General features: G+C 46.2%; 1 protein-coding gene across 17 annotated transcripts in view; it reads left to right on the forward strand.

The window, feature by feature from the left end:
• NEDD4L (NEDD4 like E3 ubiquitin protein ligase) overlaps positions 1-16,728 on the forward strand; it is a 346,987-nt gene that overhangs the window by 281,326 nt on the left and 48,933 nt on the right. For 8 of the 17 annotated variants that reach the window (XM_023242040.2, XM_023242041.2, XM_019815349.3 and 5 more), the window contains 6 exons: positions 839-1,015; positions 4,238-4,312; positions 5,964-6,023; positions 11,404-11,535; positions 12,037-12,156; positions 13,262-13,459. In XM_023242040.2, coding sequence (XP_023097808.1) covers positions 839-1,015; positions 4,238-4,312; positions 5,964-6,023; positions 11,404-11,535; positions 12,037-12,156; positions 13,262-13,459 — 762 coding nt within the window. The remainder of the gene's footprint in view (positions 1-838; positions 1,016-4,237; positions 4,313-5,963; positions 6,024-11,403; positions 11,536-12,036; positions 12,157-13,261; positions 13,460-16,728) is intronic. The other 9 variants (XM_023242042.2, XM_023242034.2, XM_023242035.2 and 6 more) reach the window with 7 other exon arrangements.

The following is a 16,728-nucleotide window of genomic DNA, read 5'->3' on the forward strand; positions in this document are numbered from 1 at the left end:
GTTGTCGTAGGTGAGCAATTAAATGAGCCCTGTACCTCGTTTGGGTACCAAATACTTCTAAGGCGTTTTGACATCGTGAAAGAGATTTATTGCCAAGAAAATGGGAATTTGGATGAATTTAGAAACGTTTACTATTTTCCCCTTAAATGTTTATGGTAAATTATGGGGTGGGGGGAATTATGAATGGAACAACAAATTAGCAGTTACCAGTTGTTGAACAATTACTTCCGCGCAGTCTTAACAACTGTGTTTACTTAGTAGAAATCCATTCGGTTTAGACAGTGTTTTATGAAGATCATTCATGAAAATATTGCAGTGATCAGCACTGGAAAAGCAAAATCAATGATTCCATAATGAGTTCACTAAAAGTTACTTAATACCACTGTTTAATTACAGCTTCTAGCATCTCTGCTGCTCTTATAGTGACTCCTCAGCACTTACAGTAAAAGAAAATCCATGGAAATCATCCATGAATTTCTGAGAACATTTTTAACCCACCCATGTAGTAACCAGTACTAGAAGTAAGTCACCTCTCAGAGAGGTGGTGTTTTAAAGGGGTTAAGACCGCAGCCCCTAGAACCAGGCTCCCTTGGATCAACTCCTGACCCTGCCACTTCCTAGCTCTGTGCTCTTTGACAGGTGACTCTCTGTGCCTCGGTTTCCTCACCTGTCAATTAGGGTCGTAGTCACATGTTCCTCAGGGTTATTAGAAGATTGTGTGCGCCTTAAATACTCAGTAAATGTTAATTATAGTTATCACGGTGGTGGTGGTTGTTGGCAAGGTGACGAGAGGATCCCACGCTCCTACCATTTACCCCAGCATCTTGTTCCTTGATAGCCTTGGGAGACCATTTCCGAGGAAGTGAACATCACTGGAGACTCCCTCAGTCTGTCACTGCCCCCTCCGCCGTCCTCTCCAGTGTCCCGGACCAGCCCTCAGGAGCTGTCTGAGGAGCTGAGCAGAAGGCTTCAGATCACTCCAGACTCCAATGGGGAGCAGTTTGGTTCTTTGATCGTAAGTAATGGTCTTGTTTGAATGAGAAGTTGAGCAAATATTTTATCACTTCTTGTCAGTTTAAGAGACTCTTGTATGCAAATAATGTCCAAGGTCCTTCCAGCTCCCAGAGAACTCTGACATTTTCCAAAGTTCCCCCTTCCTCAGGGGACAGAATTAGTCCAAGCAGGTGAGAATCTTTCTTGATTTGTAAAGAACTCGAGAAGAGTCCATTTCTGTTATTATCACCTTTAACCTTGAATTTCTTTTCCCAGCCAGAGGCTCGTAAATAGCGCCTCCATCACAAAGGTGGTTATTTCACAGGGGGGCCTGGGAGACATCGGGCCTCTTAATTAGTCCTCTTAAGTACCCAGCTGCCCACTTTATCATTCTCACTTTGCAGATGAAGTTTAAGGGACCCCTCCAAGACAGAGTTAGGATGGGAGACGGAAGACGTCCCCTAAGTCCCAGAGTACGAATCCTTAAGAAAGCTTATGCAGCTGAGGCACGGACCTCAGGATAACATTTGAACTTGGGTTCTTAACCATCAGGGAGCCTCTTTCTAGAAGCTTCAGATAGGGCCAAGCCCCAGTGAGAAGCAGCACAATGAGCATGAAGACCTCCATGTTTGATAACACATCGTGGAAGGGCGTGAAAAGTCCATAGAAAAATACCTGCCTGTGAATAGAGTTGAGAACAAATGCAACTCTCCATGTTTCTCGAGAAATTGAACTTAAAGATGTATAACAGTAAATGATAGTGGTCACTGCACTGAAAATGGCATCCTAGAAAAATAGTGATTATTACAACCGTATGGGATGTGCATGGATAAGAGGACTACATCTGATGTAAAAGCAAGTAAGCGCTCACAAGATTGTTAACTCTGTCAGTTATGGTGTTTTTACCATTGGCCCGTATTATAGGAGTCGCAGTGATTACTCAGTTAATGTGGTTTTATATTAAAATTTTGTAAATGTTCTGCAGAAAGAGAAATACCACTGAGACGAAAATCTAATACTAAAAGGGCAGGGAAAAATGTTATATGTGGGATATTTGAATTGGTAAAAACTGTCGCTGTGGAAACAACATAAGCAATGAAGCCGTGTATTGAAAACCTGTGGAATGTCGTAAGCAGTGCAAGAACCTAAGCAGATGCACACCTGTAGCCTACCAAGTAAAAACTCATTTTCTTCAGCATGAGTATTAAGTTAGCATCTCTAGTTCTTTGTATAGGGACCACCTGCATGTAATCACTGAACTGGCCCCAAATATCTTTAAGATCCAAGTGCAAGAGTCCGTATTATTTTAAGGTGGTGTTGAGTCTGATTCAGCTGTTCAGTGAGAATGTCTTGGGAAGAGAACACGAGACTCCTTTTCAGTTTCGCTTGTCAGGATCACTCTATATTCAAGGACAGTAGCATGAACTTTTACTAAAGAAGGAATCCTTCGTGCTAACCTAACCATTGTGGAAGGGCCTGAATAGGCCCCCGTCACTGTCACAGAGCCTTTCTTCGACCTTACCCCCTTTTGCTTATCATTAAAGTGAGTACTGAAGTATTAAAAACGAGTACCTATGTACTTATCCCATGGACGAATCTGCTGCCACTTAGATACTTGGCCTTTGTGTGTGTAACCCACTGCCATTCTATGATTGGGTCTCTTGGCTGTTTTTCGAAAAAGATAGATGAATACAAACGAGTGAGAGGAACACTGTACATCACACACTAGATGTTTTAGAGGAACCTCACTATTTTCCCTCATTCCTGTTCTGTACGACTTCAACTCGATTCAGAAGCTAAAATTGTAACTGACCCTTCGGAAGTAGCACAAGACCATATTTGAGTTTTTTGGCCTTAGATTCCAACTGATCCTTTGTCAATAGTAATGTTTAAGAACCATCTATGTCAGTGTTTTTTCCTCTATTCACATCACACTAGAGTGTGCCCCAAGGTTGCATCCCAGAGCAAAACGCAAGACTGCTAGCTTCCTGTTGCCATTTTTTTTTTACTGTTTTATTTATTTATTTATTTATTTATTTATTTATTTATTTATTTATTTATTTTTTGTTTTTATTTATTTTGGAGACAGAGACAGTGCATGAGCAGGGGAGGGGCAGAGAGCGAGGGAGACACAGAATCCGAAGCAGGCTCCAGGCTCTGAGCTGTCAGCACAGAGCCCGACACGGGGCTCGAACTCATGAACCATGAGACCATGACCTGAGCTGAAGTCGGATGTTTAACCGGCTGAGCCACCCAGGCACCCCTTTTCATGTTTATTTTTGAGAGAGAGAGAAAGCATGAGCAGAGTCGGGGCAGAGACAGAAGGGGACAGAGGATCCAAAGTAGGCTCCACACTGACAGAAGAGAGCTCGATGCAGGGCTCCAATCCACAAACCATGAGGTCATCACCTGAGCCAAAGCAGGGTGCTTAACCAACTGGGCCACCCAGGCGCCCCTCTAGTGCCAATTTTTTTTATAACATCTATTTATTTTCGAGAGACAGAGAGAAAGCATGAGCAGGGGAGGGGCAGAGAGAGAGGGAGACACACAATCTGGAAACAGGCTTCAGGCTCCGAGCTGTCAGCACCAAGCCTCACGCAGGGCTCGAACTCACAAATCGTGAGATCGTGACCCAGGCCAAAGTCAGAACCTTAACCGACCGAGCCACCCAGGCGCCCCCCCCCTTTTTTTTTATTTAAAAAAAATTTTTTTAATGTTTATTTATTTTTGAGAGAGATAGAGTGCGTGAGCAGGGAAAGGGCAGAGAGAGAGGGAGACACAGAATCCAAAGTAGTCTCCAGGCTCTGAGCTGTCAGCACAAGAGCTTGACACGGGGCTCGAACCCACAAACTGTGAGATCACGACCTGAGCCGAAGTCGGGTGCTTAACCGACTGAGCCACCCGGGCACCCTTACTGCCATTTCTTAAAGAAGCAGTAGAGTGTTACCCTGGCCTTTTGAGTCCCCTGTCCTGTTTTGGCCTCTTTTTCCTACTTTTGCTGTTACTTCCTCCTAAGGACCAGTCAGAATTTCTGTCTGCTGCAAACACTCGTAATGACACATAAGATTACCCACCCGACTGCTTGAGGGATTACTCTCATGGCCCAGAAGAGACGGTGTCTCACCGAATCATCTTCTCACATGAAAGAACACTCAATCGGCTTGCGTGACTTAGTTTTTAAACCAACGAAACTTGTTTCTGGGCCTGTGTTTTCACGATGCTTCGTGTCCTCTCCCCCCTTCAGCAAAGAGAACCGTCCTCAAGGTTGCGGTCCTGCAGCGTGACGGACACCGTTGCCGAGCAAGCTCATCTACCACCGGTAACCCACGACCCTTGCCAGCCATCCGGTTGGCCCTTGGGGCTTGTGTTTGAAATCATCTGGGCTACTGAGGAAGAGTTTTTCCTGTGTAAATCGGTTCTCCGTGCAAACGAGAGACCGGATGATTTCCTTACAAATTGCCCAAGGAGAGTGGATTCCGAATACAAAGAGCTGTATTAGTCTCTGAAAGGCTGAAAACTTCATTGCTTTGCTTTTCCACCCAAATTAATACCACTTCTGATGTGCTTACTACTTAATCAAAAGCGTATTAATAATTCGTTGGTTTTTGTTGTTTTTTTTTTTTAAACTTACTGAGTTCCCAGCACTGTGCTCCAGTCGCACAGGAATCCCTTGGAACAGGAAGAACTCTTCCGGGTTTGCAGGGCGTGGTTTTTCTCATCACTAATGGCCTCAGCTCTTAACCCACAAAGCGCCTGTACTTTTCTCTGTTAAACGCAGCTCTGCTGACTACTGAACTGGCTACAGTCTGCCCCCCTCTCTACTTTAGTGTTTAGAACTAGCAGCAAATACGGAAGGATGTCCTGTGTTTCCCAATATGGGACAAAAATAAAAATGAACGTGCAAATTGGAAGGCAGACCAGGACTGCCTCGAGAGACATTTGGTGTTTACGTTACAATTTTTTTTGTAAATCTATTTCTCCTTTTGGAGGAGAAAATGTTTTGTGGTTTTAGTATGTTCAACTTGTCTGACCTTATCCAGTGAGGTTTTTTGTTTTTGTTTTTGTTGTTTTTTTGGTTTTTTTTTAGTAATACAAATCCTTGATTATTTTTTTGGCATTAATACTTTTCTATGAAATTAAAGGGAAAAAAGATCGTACTTAGAGTTTTTGCAGTCATGGTATCTACCCTGTCGTGTACATTTTTACTACAAAGGGTATTGTTGCCTGGGTTTTAGTCTTTAATGGTAACAGAACGGATTGATGAGTACACTGGTTAAGTGAGTAATCAACACGGCAGACTCAGTTTGTGGTGCACATAGAATGGGCTGGTTGATCAGAAGCTTGACAAGCGCATGCTTTCTGGGATGGTTTTAGTATAGGCGTCCCCCAAAACCAGAATAATCAGCTGTGATATCCTCGGAGAGGGGATCCTCCTCACTCTGATGATTCCGTGACTTTCCTTGATGAATTAATGGCACTTTCTCTCCTTTTCAAAATCAGTTTCAATTTTATTTGCCCAAAAAGCTCACTTTCCGGGAAACTATTGATTCCTCCCTCTTTCCTTGTACCCTGTAAAGCTGTAAACTCACTGATCACCAGTGGCCTCTTATTCAAATTACGAGTTTGGCAGATTTCAGAATCCGCTAGTTATTTAACAGTAGGGGCACAACCATGGTGGTTTTCAGTTTTTTTTTCAAATAATACATCTCACGTTTCTGAGGTTGTCAGTTCATTGTTTACCCGAATGATGTTGCAAGCGGAGCCTTCTCTGGGTGGGAAGGCAATTGCGTTTCTCTTTTTCTTCTGGTCATCAGTGAGTGGTTGCTCAGCTTTATTTGAATAGGGTGGGTTTCAGGGATTTAGATCCACATCACCTGCCTTAGTGGCTGCATCACCAGTGATTCCTGATTCCGTAAGCAGTGTGTGGTCTCCCTAAGTGCATTTCACTGATGTAAATTGTCATTCAACAGCCAAGTGCCCCAGCTAGGAGAGCGCGTTCATCAACTGTCACAGGTGGTGAGGAGCCAACGGTAATGATACCCTTGATCAGACATTCATGCCAAAACCGTGGGTTGGTTTTTAACATTGTGCACAATGGTGAAGGTACTCTTTTTTTCTTTTTTGGGTAAGATCAGCTTCTTTGTGCCGCGGAGCTATACGTGTGAAATTCACTTTCACGTAGTTCAGAGGTATTGGGTGAGACGATTTTTAGTCCCCTGTCGTTTTGTTAGGAATACTGTCAAGGTTCGATTAAGTGCATTTAATTTGACCGTTTGGAATGTGTTTCTGCCATGCTCGTTTCGGCAGCACATATACCAGAATGTGTCTCTGTCTTGAGTGTTTGTACTTCTGGTAAGCTTTTCTGATTTGTTAGAATGCCCGAGTAAAATAATTTGGTTGGAAGAGAATAGGGAAGCCACAGGAACTACATGCCGTTGTCCCTGTGGATTCCCAGATGTGCGCACAGCCAACCTCTCCTGTCCGCTCCCCGTACCAGATTTTAAACCCTGGGTTAGATTTGTGTATGGTGAGCATGAATCTTGCTCAGCTACAAGGAGCTCTATTCACAGGAGCGAGCGAGGATTCGTATAATTCAGGGGGAGAGAGAGGAGGGAATATAAGGAAGAAATTTAAAATTTAGTTTCTCTAAGCCAAGTATCTGTTACTCTTGCTCATTATTTTAAATAATTTTTAGTATTGATGTTTATGGGTAACTTGAACAGGACTATGTATTTTAATTGCCTGTTTTTTGCATGATCCCAGACAACAGGCTAGCTTATAGTTTATGCTTTGAGCTACTGCGACTCTTGGAAGAATTTTCCTAACTGTGTCACCCTTGTTAGGTTGGTTATAACTGCTTATTACTTGAGAATACCTTTAAAAAAATTTTTTTTAATGTTTATTTTTGACAGAGAGAGGGGCAGGGTATGAGCAGGGGAGGGGCAGAGAGAGAGGGACACACAGAATCCGAAGCAGGCTCCAGGCTCTGAGTTGTCAGCACAGAGCCCGACACGGGGCTCGAACTCACAGACCTTGAGATCATGACCTGAGCTGAAGTCGGACGCTCAAGCGACTGAGCCACCCAGGCGCCCGAGAATACCTTTAAATACGTACACAATTGCTGGTTTTCTGCAGGATGTGGACTTAAAAGACCAACTTAGTTATATTGTTAGAATGTAACGCTCAGCACTGCACACAGGAAAATCAAATGGGCAGTCAGCAAAACCAAGCCCAGTGGAAGCTAGCCAGCTTGTGATTTATGTGAAAGTCATGTGCTAGGTGGCCAGGCTCAGCCTCCAGCAGAATTGCTGCCAGGTGGACAGAACCGTTTCATTAAGTAATTTTAATAGAATCCAGGGCTAATGAGCATTTTCTACCATCCATTTTTGCATTTTATGGGCCATGGGATCTGCCATCAGTGTTGGAGTGTTGTGATAGCTGAGGATATGAAGTGGCAGGATGCACCGAATTATGAGAGCACTGGGCTCCATGGTGAGAGGTACCTGGCAGGGCAGAGTGACCCATCTGAACGAGGTCCTGTGGCCCCTGCCACTGCTGTGTTCTTCCTGCCTGTGCCCTCCCCCTCGTCCAGCAGTGAATTAAAAATAGGAGTCCGGATTTGTTTTGTTTTTTTTTTTAATTTTTTTTTTCAACGTTTATTTATTTTTGGGACAGAGAGAGACAGAGCATGAACGGGGGAGGGGTAGAGAGAGAGGGAGACACAGAATCGGAAACAGGCTCCAGGCTCTGAGCCGTCAGCCCAGAGCCCGACGCGGGGCTCAAACTCACGGACCGTGAGATCGTGACCTGGCTGAAGTCGGACGCTTAACCGACTGCGCCACCCAGGCGCCCCTGGATTTGTTTATTTTTAAGGGCTTGAGTAGTAGTCATTCCCAAGTGTTGTACCCTACCCTCATGCCTCCCACATATCTGGTGATCATTCGGCTGCAATAAACCAACTTATTTGATGGCTGTTAGAAATCGAGACAGGTTTGAAAGTATCTTTTCCAGTTCCTTCTCTTACCAAGTTTTTCCCCCTTTTACACACCCTCTCCTCGTGCATGCACACACACAACTGGGATCTTGTACACACATCAGTTAGCAACTTGATATTTGTCACTTACGGTCCTTCCTCTGGGACATGGTAATAATTGAATAATATCCAGTTATATGAATGCACCTCAATTTATATAATCTTCCCCTGTTAGTGAACATTCAGCCCCACCCCCACACCCCACCCTTTGGGCACAATGCACCGTGTTGTGTTAACCGTACCTCTTTTTCCATGGTAGTGCTTTTATGAACAAGTGCATTAATGAACAAGCCCTGATCCTCACCTGTGGAACTACAGCCCTTTGGTTTATGAATACACACTGGCGTATATACACAAATGATACACACCAGTGTCCCTTTCCAGCTGGCCAAGCAGGAACCCTCCCTGAGATAAAAGGAGGGGAATAGCACAGTCCTTCTGGACTTTTCTGTATATAACGTACCTAAAAATACACTGAGGTAACGGTATAGCAGGGTTTGAGCAAATCTTGGAGAGTCTGTGATCGTACGAAACTGTTTGCCATCTTTAAAAGCATATTGAAACTTTTACAGTTTATCCATAATTGAGTTCTTCGTCTTAATGAAATAAATGGAGCCACTGGGAAGCCATCGTTAACTGGCAATTGGGCAGTGCCAAAACACAATAGTATTTTCAGATGAAAAGCTGTGAAATTGTTAAATTAAGCTAACAGTTTATAACTTGTCTCTTGATTAATGAACTTGTCTCTTGAGGTCATATGGCATGCACATGTGAACACACACACACACACACACACACACACATACACACATACACACTCTCTCTCTCTCACAACAGAAGTCTGATTTCAGTTTCAGGGCTGGGTCTCTTGCATGATCTGTCTGGAGGAGCTGAGTCCTGCCTCCTCCCCTGCTGCTTGTGGTGAGGGCAGTGCTGTGAGTCACAAATGGACTTGTTGGCACAAGTTGTTCTCCAAGGTCATTTAGAAGGAAATCTATAAAGAAAGAATTTAATAGGACCATCACACATAAATGGGACTAGATTGGAGGGCACCAGTTCAGTTCTCAATGGAAGGTGAAATGAACGTGTTAATCAAATTCAGTGTTCTCTCCTGCACTGTGCTCTTAGTTTCCAGAAACCGATTAGTCCCATTAACTGGGCCTGTGAAAGGAAGCTGGTGCTGGAGGTTCTGCAGCTTTAGAGTTCAGTTCTGAGATTAGCCATGGCACATCCACGTTCTTCTATGAGTCTCCTCATAAGTATCCTTTCCGGGGACTCTCTAACTTTAACGCTATCCTGATGGTTTCCAGAGTAGAGCTTTCTGAGTGCCTGTCTGATTTCCTCTCCCACAAATTAACTCGGTAGGGAGGAGGAAAACCGATTCCATTTAGCCTCCCGTTTAACCCAAGCATTTTTGGTCGTCATATAAGCAGCAGTAGGTTAGATTGATAGCACATACTTGGCCAAAAATATGAATTGACCACTTAGGTTACAGTGTGGGTTCTAACTTAGTTCAGCGGAGTCCAGTTTTGGTAGTGCCCCGGGGAAAAGTAGCCGTAGAAATAGCTCTTTTGAATTGGTGCCTCAGGTAGGGAAGGCTGTAGGTGAAGTCATGTGTCTTCAGTACTCGTGGAAGGATCGAGTCTGCATGCTGATGTCCCTTTCTCTCTTGTGGTGGCCCCACGCCTAGATCCAGAACCCATGTGGTCACAGTCTTGGAACGAACCATTGTAGAGCCTTCAGGACTGAATCTGGAAGAAGGCCAAGAAAATAGTTACTACAGATTTAGCAGAAAGTCCTCTTACAAATAATCTTGCCTTGCTCGGTAAATAACGTTTTGGGAATAAACACTGAGGCAGCTGCTCCGTGGCTCAGGTAGTTTTTCTCTAGAACGTGCCATCAAGCTCATGAAGCAGAATATTCAGCCTCATTCACCGAGGTCCCCAGGTTACGTGGCGGTGTCACTGAGCGTGCTTTTGACCATCCTCTTTGCCAAGGCACAGTGTTGGTAGTGGACGTGAGCGATCGGATGCGCACGCGGAGGTATGCTAAGAGATGGGCTAAGAGATTGACTTCCTCACCCCCGTATGCCCCTGGTGAAACACCTACAGGTCACAAGATCCTAATTAGGGAAGACCGTTCCCAAAAAGAAGAAGCTTCCTTCTGTCACCTCATGAAAGAGATTATTCCTGATGCTTGGCCTCTTGTTTCTTGTACGTTCTCCCAGGAGTCTCGGCAGCCACGATTGGCTTATTGTCTCTGAGCCCCCGCCCTCAGGGTAGCACCCCTTTCTCAGTTACAGATCTCCTGTGCGGCTTCCGTACACACAGGACTTCCTCACCTCAGACGTCCATCTCCTCCCTCCAGGAGTCACTGAGGCATCCTTGTTGTTCCGATGTGTCTCCCCCCAGAGTGCACTTCTCAGACTGCTTCCTACCGACAAAAGTGTCTCAGGAGTCCTTTTGCAATCTAACTTGGACTGTCCAAATACAGTCACTCTGTTGCTGGACATGTCTCTAGACCCAGAATCCATGGGTGCTTCACGCACCCTTTTAAAGTTTATTTTTTTGAGAGAGACAGAGACAGCATGAGCAGGAGAGGGGCAGAGAGAGAGGGAGAGAGAGGATCCCACACAGGCTCCGCACTGTCAGCACACAGCCCGACGTGGGGCTTGAACTCACGAACCGTGAGATCATGACCCGAGCTGAAACCAAGAGTCGGACACTTAACCGACTGAGCCAGCCAGGAGCCCCTTTTCTCCTTTTAAAGAGAGACCCGCCGTAGGGGAGGACGGGAGCAGACGCTGCCTCGGTTATGGGGACCCTCTGGAATTCTAACCTACATTGCCTGGCCACTTGCTGTCCTGGTCAGTCCTCCTGATTCTATGCCCTGGTGCAAATACAGGCCTCCTAGAGAGGAGACTGTATTCTTTCCCCTGAAAGCTATAGAGGAAGGGCTCTAAGCCGATGAAGAGTTTAGGAATTAGGAGAAGATCACCGTGGCAACTATATGGAGGAAAAAATGTTCAGGACAATCCCTCAGGGTAACACGCGGTTTGACAATAAAATTTAGTAGCTGAAATAGATCGTATATTTCTCTTACGATCACATTAGCAACAACAGCCCTTGACGTTTCAGTCTTCAGGGCTCTACAACTGATGTAGGTAAGATTTTTGGACCTCCTAGCAGCGTGGGGTTCATTTCACAGTAGACTTGAAGCCTTTGGAAATCCGTTGCCTTTTTTCCAGACACTAATGTTTGGGTCAAATTAACTTACTTGGTCTAGAGCAAGTAATTCTCTGGGTGTATATGACTTTATTAAACTGATCGGAAAGCAAATGCAAGATATTAAATAATAATGATTTCTTACACAAACAGCCATCAGTGGCCTATGCACATACCACGCCGGGCCTACCTTCAGGCTGGGAAGAACGAAAAGATGCTAAGGGACGCACATACTATGTCAATCATAACAATCGAACCACAACTTGGACTCGACCTATCATGCAGGTATGCAGATCGTCCTACAACTTAAAATCACAGGCCACGGGAGCCAAAGTGTACATGAGCTCAGTGTCCCCGATGTGAATGTGTTGTTCTAAAGAACCCGTGTCTGAGAAAATCTTTCCTCCCAAAGAGAACGTGTTAACTCTAAGCATAATACCGCCCTGAGGAAGAATTCGGTCCTCAGATCAGCCCATCCCCAGATGCAGTTTTAAGCTGTGACATGGAAAGATATTTTCAAAGTAAGAGCCTATCACAGTATAGCTTCTCTCCCAGCCCCCTTTATTTCTGAGGCTGGTTTTTAGGCTGGGCTAGTGATTCATTTCTATTTCCTTTGGATGTGTTTCCCCATCCCTGCCCCCATTATTACGTGTAATCGTTTCCTCCACACTGGAAGAGGCCAGACCTCTCATTATTGCTGGCTGTGTTGTTGTTTGGGTCCGCGCTCCCAGTCACATGCACAGGGGATCCTCCTATGAAGCTAACTTGTTTTTGCCTCCAAAATAGCTCGCAGAAGATGGTGCATCCGGATCCGCCACAAACAGTAACAACCACCTAATCGAGCCTCAGATCCGCCGGCCCCGTAGCCTCAGCTCGCCGACTGTAACCTTATCTGCCCCACTGGAGGTGAGAAGGCTGCCTCGTCTAACCGGGTCGCTCTGTCCCCGGGACTTCTCATTCTCTCTTCTCGCCTCCCTTGGATTTGAGTTTTGCAGCCCCTGTCCCCTCTCTGATCAGCCGTTGTGTCCGTGGTGCAGGGTGTTCTCGTGCGGCCTTACTTCACGCTTCTCTGTTTCGCCTTGGTCCGCATCCGTGGGCTCCCACCTGATTCCCATTCTCATTCGGCTGCCGCCACGGTCCCTTGTGCTGGAAGCGGGCGCCTCTCTTCCGAACTTGCTCCATTCTTGTTGTGTTTCACTCTTGACCGCATAATAACTCTTTCAAATACCAATGCTTTACATTGCGTTTGAAAACATAGCCGTTGCTTTGATCATTTTCTTTCCTTTCGACCGTAGGGCCTGTCATTGTATGGGCATACGTGTTTCCGATGCACATTCTCGTCCCTAAACCATTGCTGGGCACCTGCTTGTGCTTCTCTCCTGTGTGTGTGGGGTCCGTGCCGTCCCTTAACATCACCAATATCAGAGTGAGAGAAGCCAGAGAGCAAATGTTGGAAGCTCCGAACTTGACCGTGTCGTAGAGATGGCCGTGGGTCCGTCCCCTGGGTTTAGGATGCTGATGACTGGGAGTGGCTGTGATCTCGTCCAAATGGGCTCTCAGCGGGTAGCAGCCATGCAAGGCCGGGTGGCTGTCTCCGTTGGTCCAGGTTTTTCTTCTTTCTGTGCTCTGCAAACTGCCAACCCATTCCGCATTAGACTGTGAGCTCATTAAGAGCAGGGGCATGCGTTTTTTTCAGCCTCTGTAAACCTTCCATCCGTCACGTTCAACAGAGAACAAGATTTTGGGTGTGTGCTGAATAGCTGTCCACGGATCTCGGTTATAAGTACTTAACGTTGTGTGTTTAATCAACCAAAAAAAAAAAAAAAAAAAAAAAAAAAAAAAAACCTTGAAAGTTAGAGTGGTTTCAAAGTTAAATGAATGACCGAAGCAGGTTTTTGGAGCTTCTCCCTCGTCCCTCTCCAAAGCCAGGCGTTCGTTGATGCCCAGGTACATGTTGACCCCTCCGGGCTAGCTCGTGGTAAGAATTCTAATGCTCGTTATTATTCCTTAGGGTGCCAAGGATTCACCCGTACGTCGGGCTGTGAAAGATACCCTTTCCAATCCACAGTCCCCACAGCCATCACCTTACAACTCCCCTAAACCACAACACAAAGTCACACAGAGCTTCCTGCCACCCGGCTGGGAAATGAGGATAGCACCAAACGGCCGGCCCTTCTTCATTGACCATAACACAAAGACTACAACGTGGGTAAGGCTGCTGCTTTTATTTGGTTCCGCTTTCCTCCCGAGGTCTGGTGTGGACTCCTGGGTTTCCTTCCTCGGTGCCCGTAGTTCTCGCAGAGAAATCTCTCACTGAGCCCGACAGTTTGCCGTAGTTGGGGAAAAGGGTCGCGCCCCCCAGTGCCAGCGATTTGATGTTACTGCCTCACTTCTCGCGATGCTGTCCTTGTATCAGGTATCCTAATCTCTTTCTAAGCATGCTAATCATTTTTCTTCCATCGGTTTCTTTTTGCATTTTTAGGGCCATGATCATCTTCATTTGGTTTGTCCTTTTAAGTTTGTACCGTCCTCATCGGGTCGGTGTTTCGCACTTCTGTGCTGCGTTTCTGTCCTTTAATTATGGGTCAAGAGATGCGCTGAGGAGTTTGGCTGTAAATCTGAGGGCCCCTCCTTGTGAGCATCTTGTCAAAATTGATTGTTCTCATCCTGTTCCCCTTCCACGTGCCCCTGAATCCCCCAGGAGAAAGACTCCGTGTGTTGCGTTAACGAGCATGACGAGATTAATCAGAGGTGCCTGTGTAGAACTTTCCGTGCCTCTGTCATTTCTTCATTTCTTCGGCTGAATTCGCCGTGCCTTATTTAACACCACACGTAGTCCTTTTGGAAGGGAGCGGTTTGTTTCTACCATGTGATCTCTGGACCTATGATGAAACCAAACTTGGTATTGTTGTTTCTACTTCTGATGCTGCGGGAGGTTTGCCCTCTTCCTGTCCCTGTCCCTTCCTGTCCCTATCCCTCTCTCACTCTCTGGATACAGAGCTTAACTCTGACCTCTGTCATCCGTGCTTAGAACTGACGTTATGTGAAAGCCGGTTGAGTTTGGGTGGTTGTTAGCTTGGGCTAACAGTGAACGCACGCTTTAAAATCCCCATTTCTAGAGAAGACCCTTAGTGTAGTAGAGTCAGTAGGACAGCAAACATTGCGTTAAGAAAGACACCTGAACCAGAGTGACCTGGATTGTCACTCACACTTTGCCCGCAGTGTATGTTAACTTAGTCCCTAGAGGGCTCACCCTCTACAATCCAGTGGATCGTGAGGCAGCATGTCTCCACGAGGACATTCTCTGCACTGGGGGCAGGAACGTGCCTTTTACTGCCGGGCATCTAGCGTCCGTGGCTCCTGCCACTGAAAAGCCTGAGAACCGCTCTAAAAGGTCTTCCTCTTTGGAGGTACAGGAGTGGCCTGCCAGGGGAATCTGTCATTTAGATCTGGTGACATTCATGTAGTAAGCTCCTGATCCCTTCTGCTGGCATGTTGCTTTGTTTGACTTGCCTCTTAGCCTGAAGGTGATAGTACAGGTCGGGGGGGCACATGGAGAGTGAACAGTGGGCACCTGTTTGGTGCCCAAATAGACACAATAGAGACTGGGTATTAGGTCTTTGCCCTCGTGGACACAGAACCTTCGGCTTTCCAGCCCTCGGCCAGCCAGGGGAGCTCCAGAAATAGGGGTAAATATTGTCGCAGTAGATGGATTAGTGTATGGAGCCGCCGTGGCTTGCCAGTGTAAGCTGTGATTTGAGTCATTTGAACTAGCTTAGCAGCCCAGCCTCCTAACCTTTTCGGTCTCTCACGCCACAACTGCACTGTGACTGCCGCTGGACAGCTTTTATTTTAAATAGCACTTGGCTTTATTTATTGCCCGCATCGGTGCTGAATGAAACCCAGTTTGAATTTCCAGTGGCCCCCTTCGACCCAAGATACTTGGTGTTGACTGATGGCACCGATTTAAAATTTTAATGCGTTGAAACAGTATTCTGTCGCTGCTGTCGCTGTAGAAAACCCTGAAGGTAGCAACTGGGAATTCCACAAGTTACTACCCTTCCTCCCTAAAGTCAGACGCCCCGGCACACAGCTGCCTCCCCCCGCCCCCCTCCAAACAAAGGCCTGTATACAATGCTCTGTGTGGAAGCCACTCTCCCCATTGCTGCTTTATTGTGATAAAAGATGGAGGGAAGGGGAAAGATAATTTTCAGCTTAGCATCTGTTTGGAGTTGGTTTGGGGTTGGCTTTGTTTTTAAAGAGAACAGCGTAGCTATTCGTAGCATGTGAACGCTCCAATGGAAACAGGAAGAGAAACTGGTAGGTCAGGTTGAGAATAATGAAGATACCACTTCTGCCCCCGTCAGCCTGTGTGCGCTTGATTCCTGCGTTAACCGGCAACATGAAAAGACACAGGCCAGTGTTTCCCTTGTATGCATCGATAGGGGAAAATTCCCTTTGAAGTCTATTTATAAAACACAGCCTTCACAAACACAACTAATGCAGGCAGCCTGCCAGCGGTCTGTCTAGGATGAAGTCAGGCCACATCCAGTGAGCATCAGTCTGTTTCCACCTGGGTCAGCAGGGCCAGGGACGCATGCGGGAGGCCACCAAGTGCCCGAGGGGAGATTACGAGAGGACTTCACTTGTTCATTCTTCTGCTAAGGAAGCAGCCAGAGGCATGTATGTAAGAGTGTATCTCTGCCTTTTACAGGACAAAGTGTTGGCTTATTTTTGTAGCAAGCAAGAATGTACCTTAATGAAGTTGCCGGTTTGTTTTCTACCCAGGTCCAAACTAATAAGACTCAGCGTAGCCTAGGCATGGTTGCTGACCTCTTCCAGGAAGGAAAAAAAAAAACCACAGCTGGTGTTTGAACCAGCCAGCGTCCCCAGATTTTACAGGTTTCTAAATAATTCTGCTAGGAAACCCCCCCCCCGCCCCTTTTTTAAAATGATGGTCTTCGCCTTCTGTTTAAAAACTCTTCCAACTGTATTGAGGGAAGCAGTTGTGAAATAGTGAAGTAACGTGCTTTCCTGGGCCCGGGGACAGGGAGAAACTACCCAGTGGGGTTTGCGTATTTTATTCATTTATTTTCGTTTTTATTTCTACCATTTGAAACAGCATTCTTACTGTCATCCCTAAAGTTGTCACAGTCTCGCGAGGCCTTGGCTGCTGTTACCTGCCCCATTACCTTGGGGAGCCTGCCTCCTTGTTGAGGGGACATGCCGGGAGGAGGGGCTCAACAGTGCCCCCTAGATTTAGCCCTGAGAGCCTGGTGGAAGGCAGCGACTGCTGCTGTCATTCTGACTTGTGATGGTGCAATGAAATAATGTGACCCCGAGGGCCTCTAACCCTCCCATTCTACTGAGTCTGGGTTTCTATGCAAGGCCATTTCAGCAGACCTGTGAGATTGAGTTTTATACTTCATGCTCCTCGCCCCCATCCCCTGGCACTTTTCTGTCATTTCAGCCTCTTCT

The sequence above is a fragment of the Felis catus genome, chromosome D3 (genome assembly GCF_018350175.1).
Source record: "Felis catus isolate Fca126 chromosome D3, F.catus_Fca126_mat1.0, whole genome shotgun sequence".
Taxonomy (NCBI): domain Eukaryota; kingdom Metazoa; phylum Chordata; class Mammalia; order Carnivora; family Felidae; genus Felis; species Felis catus.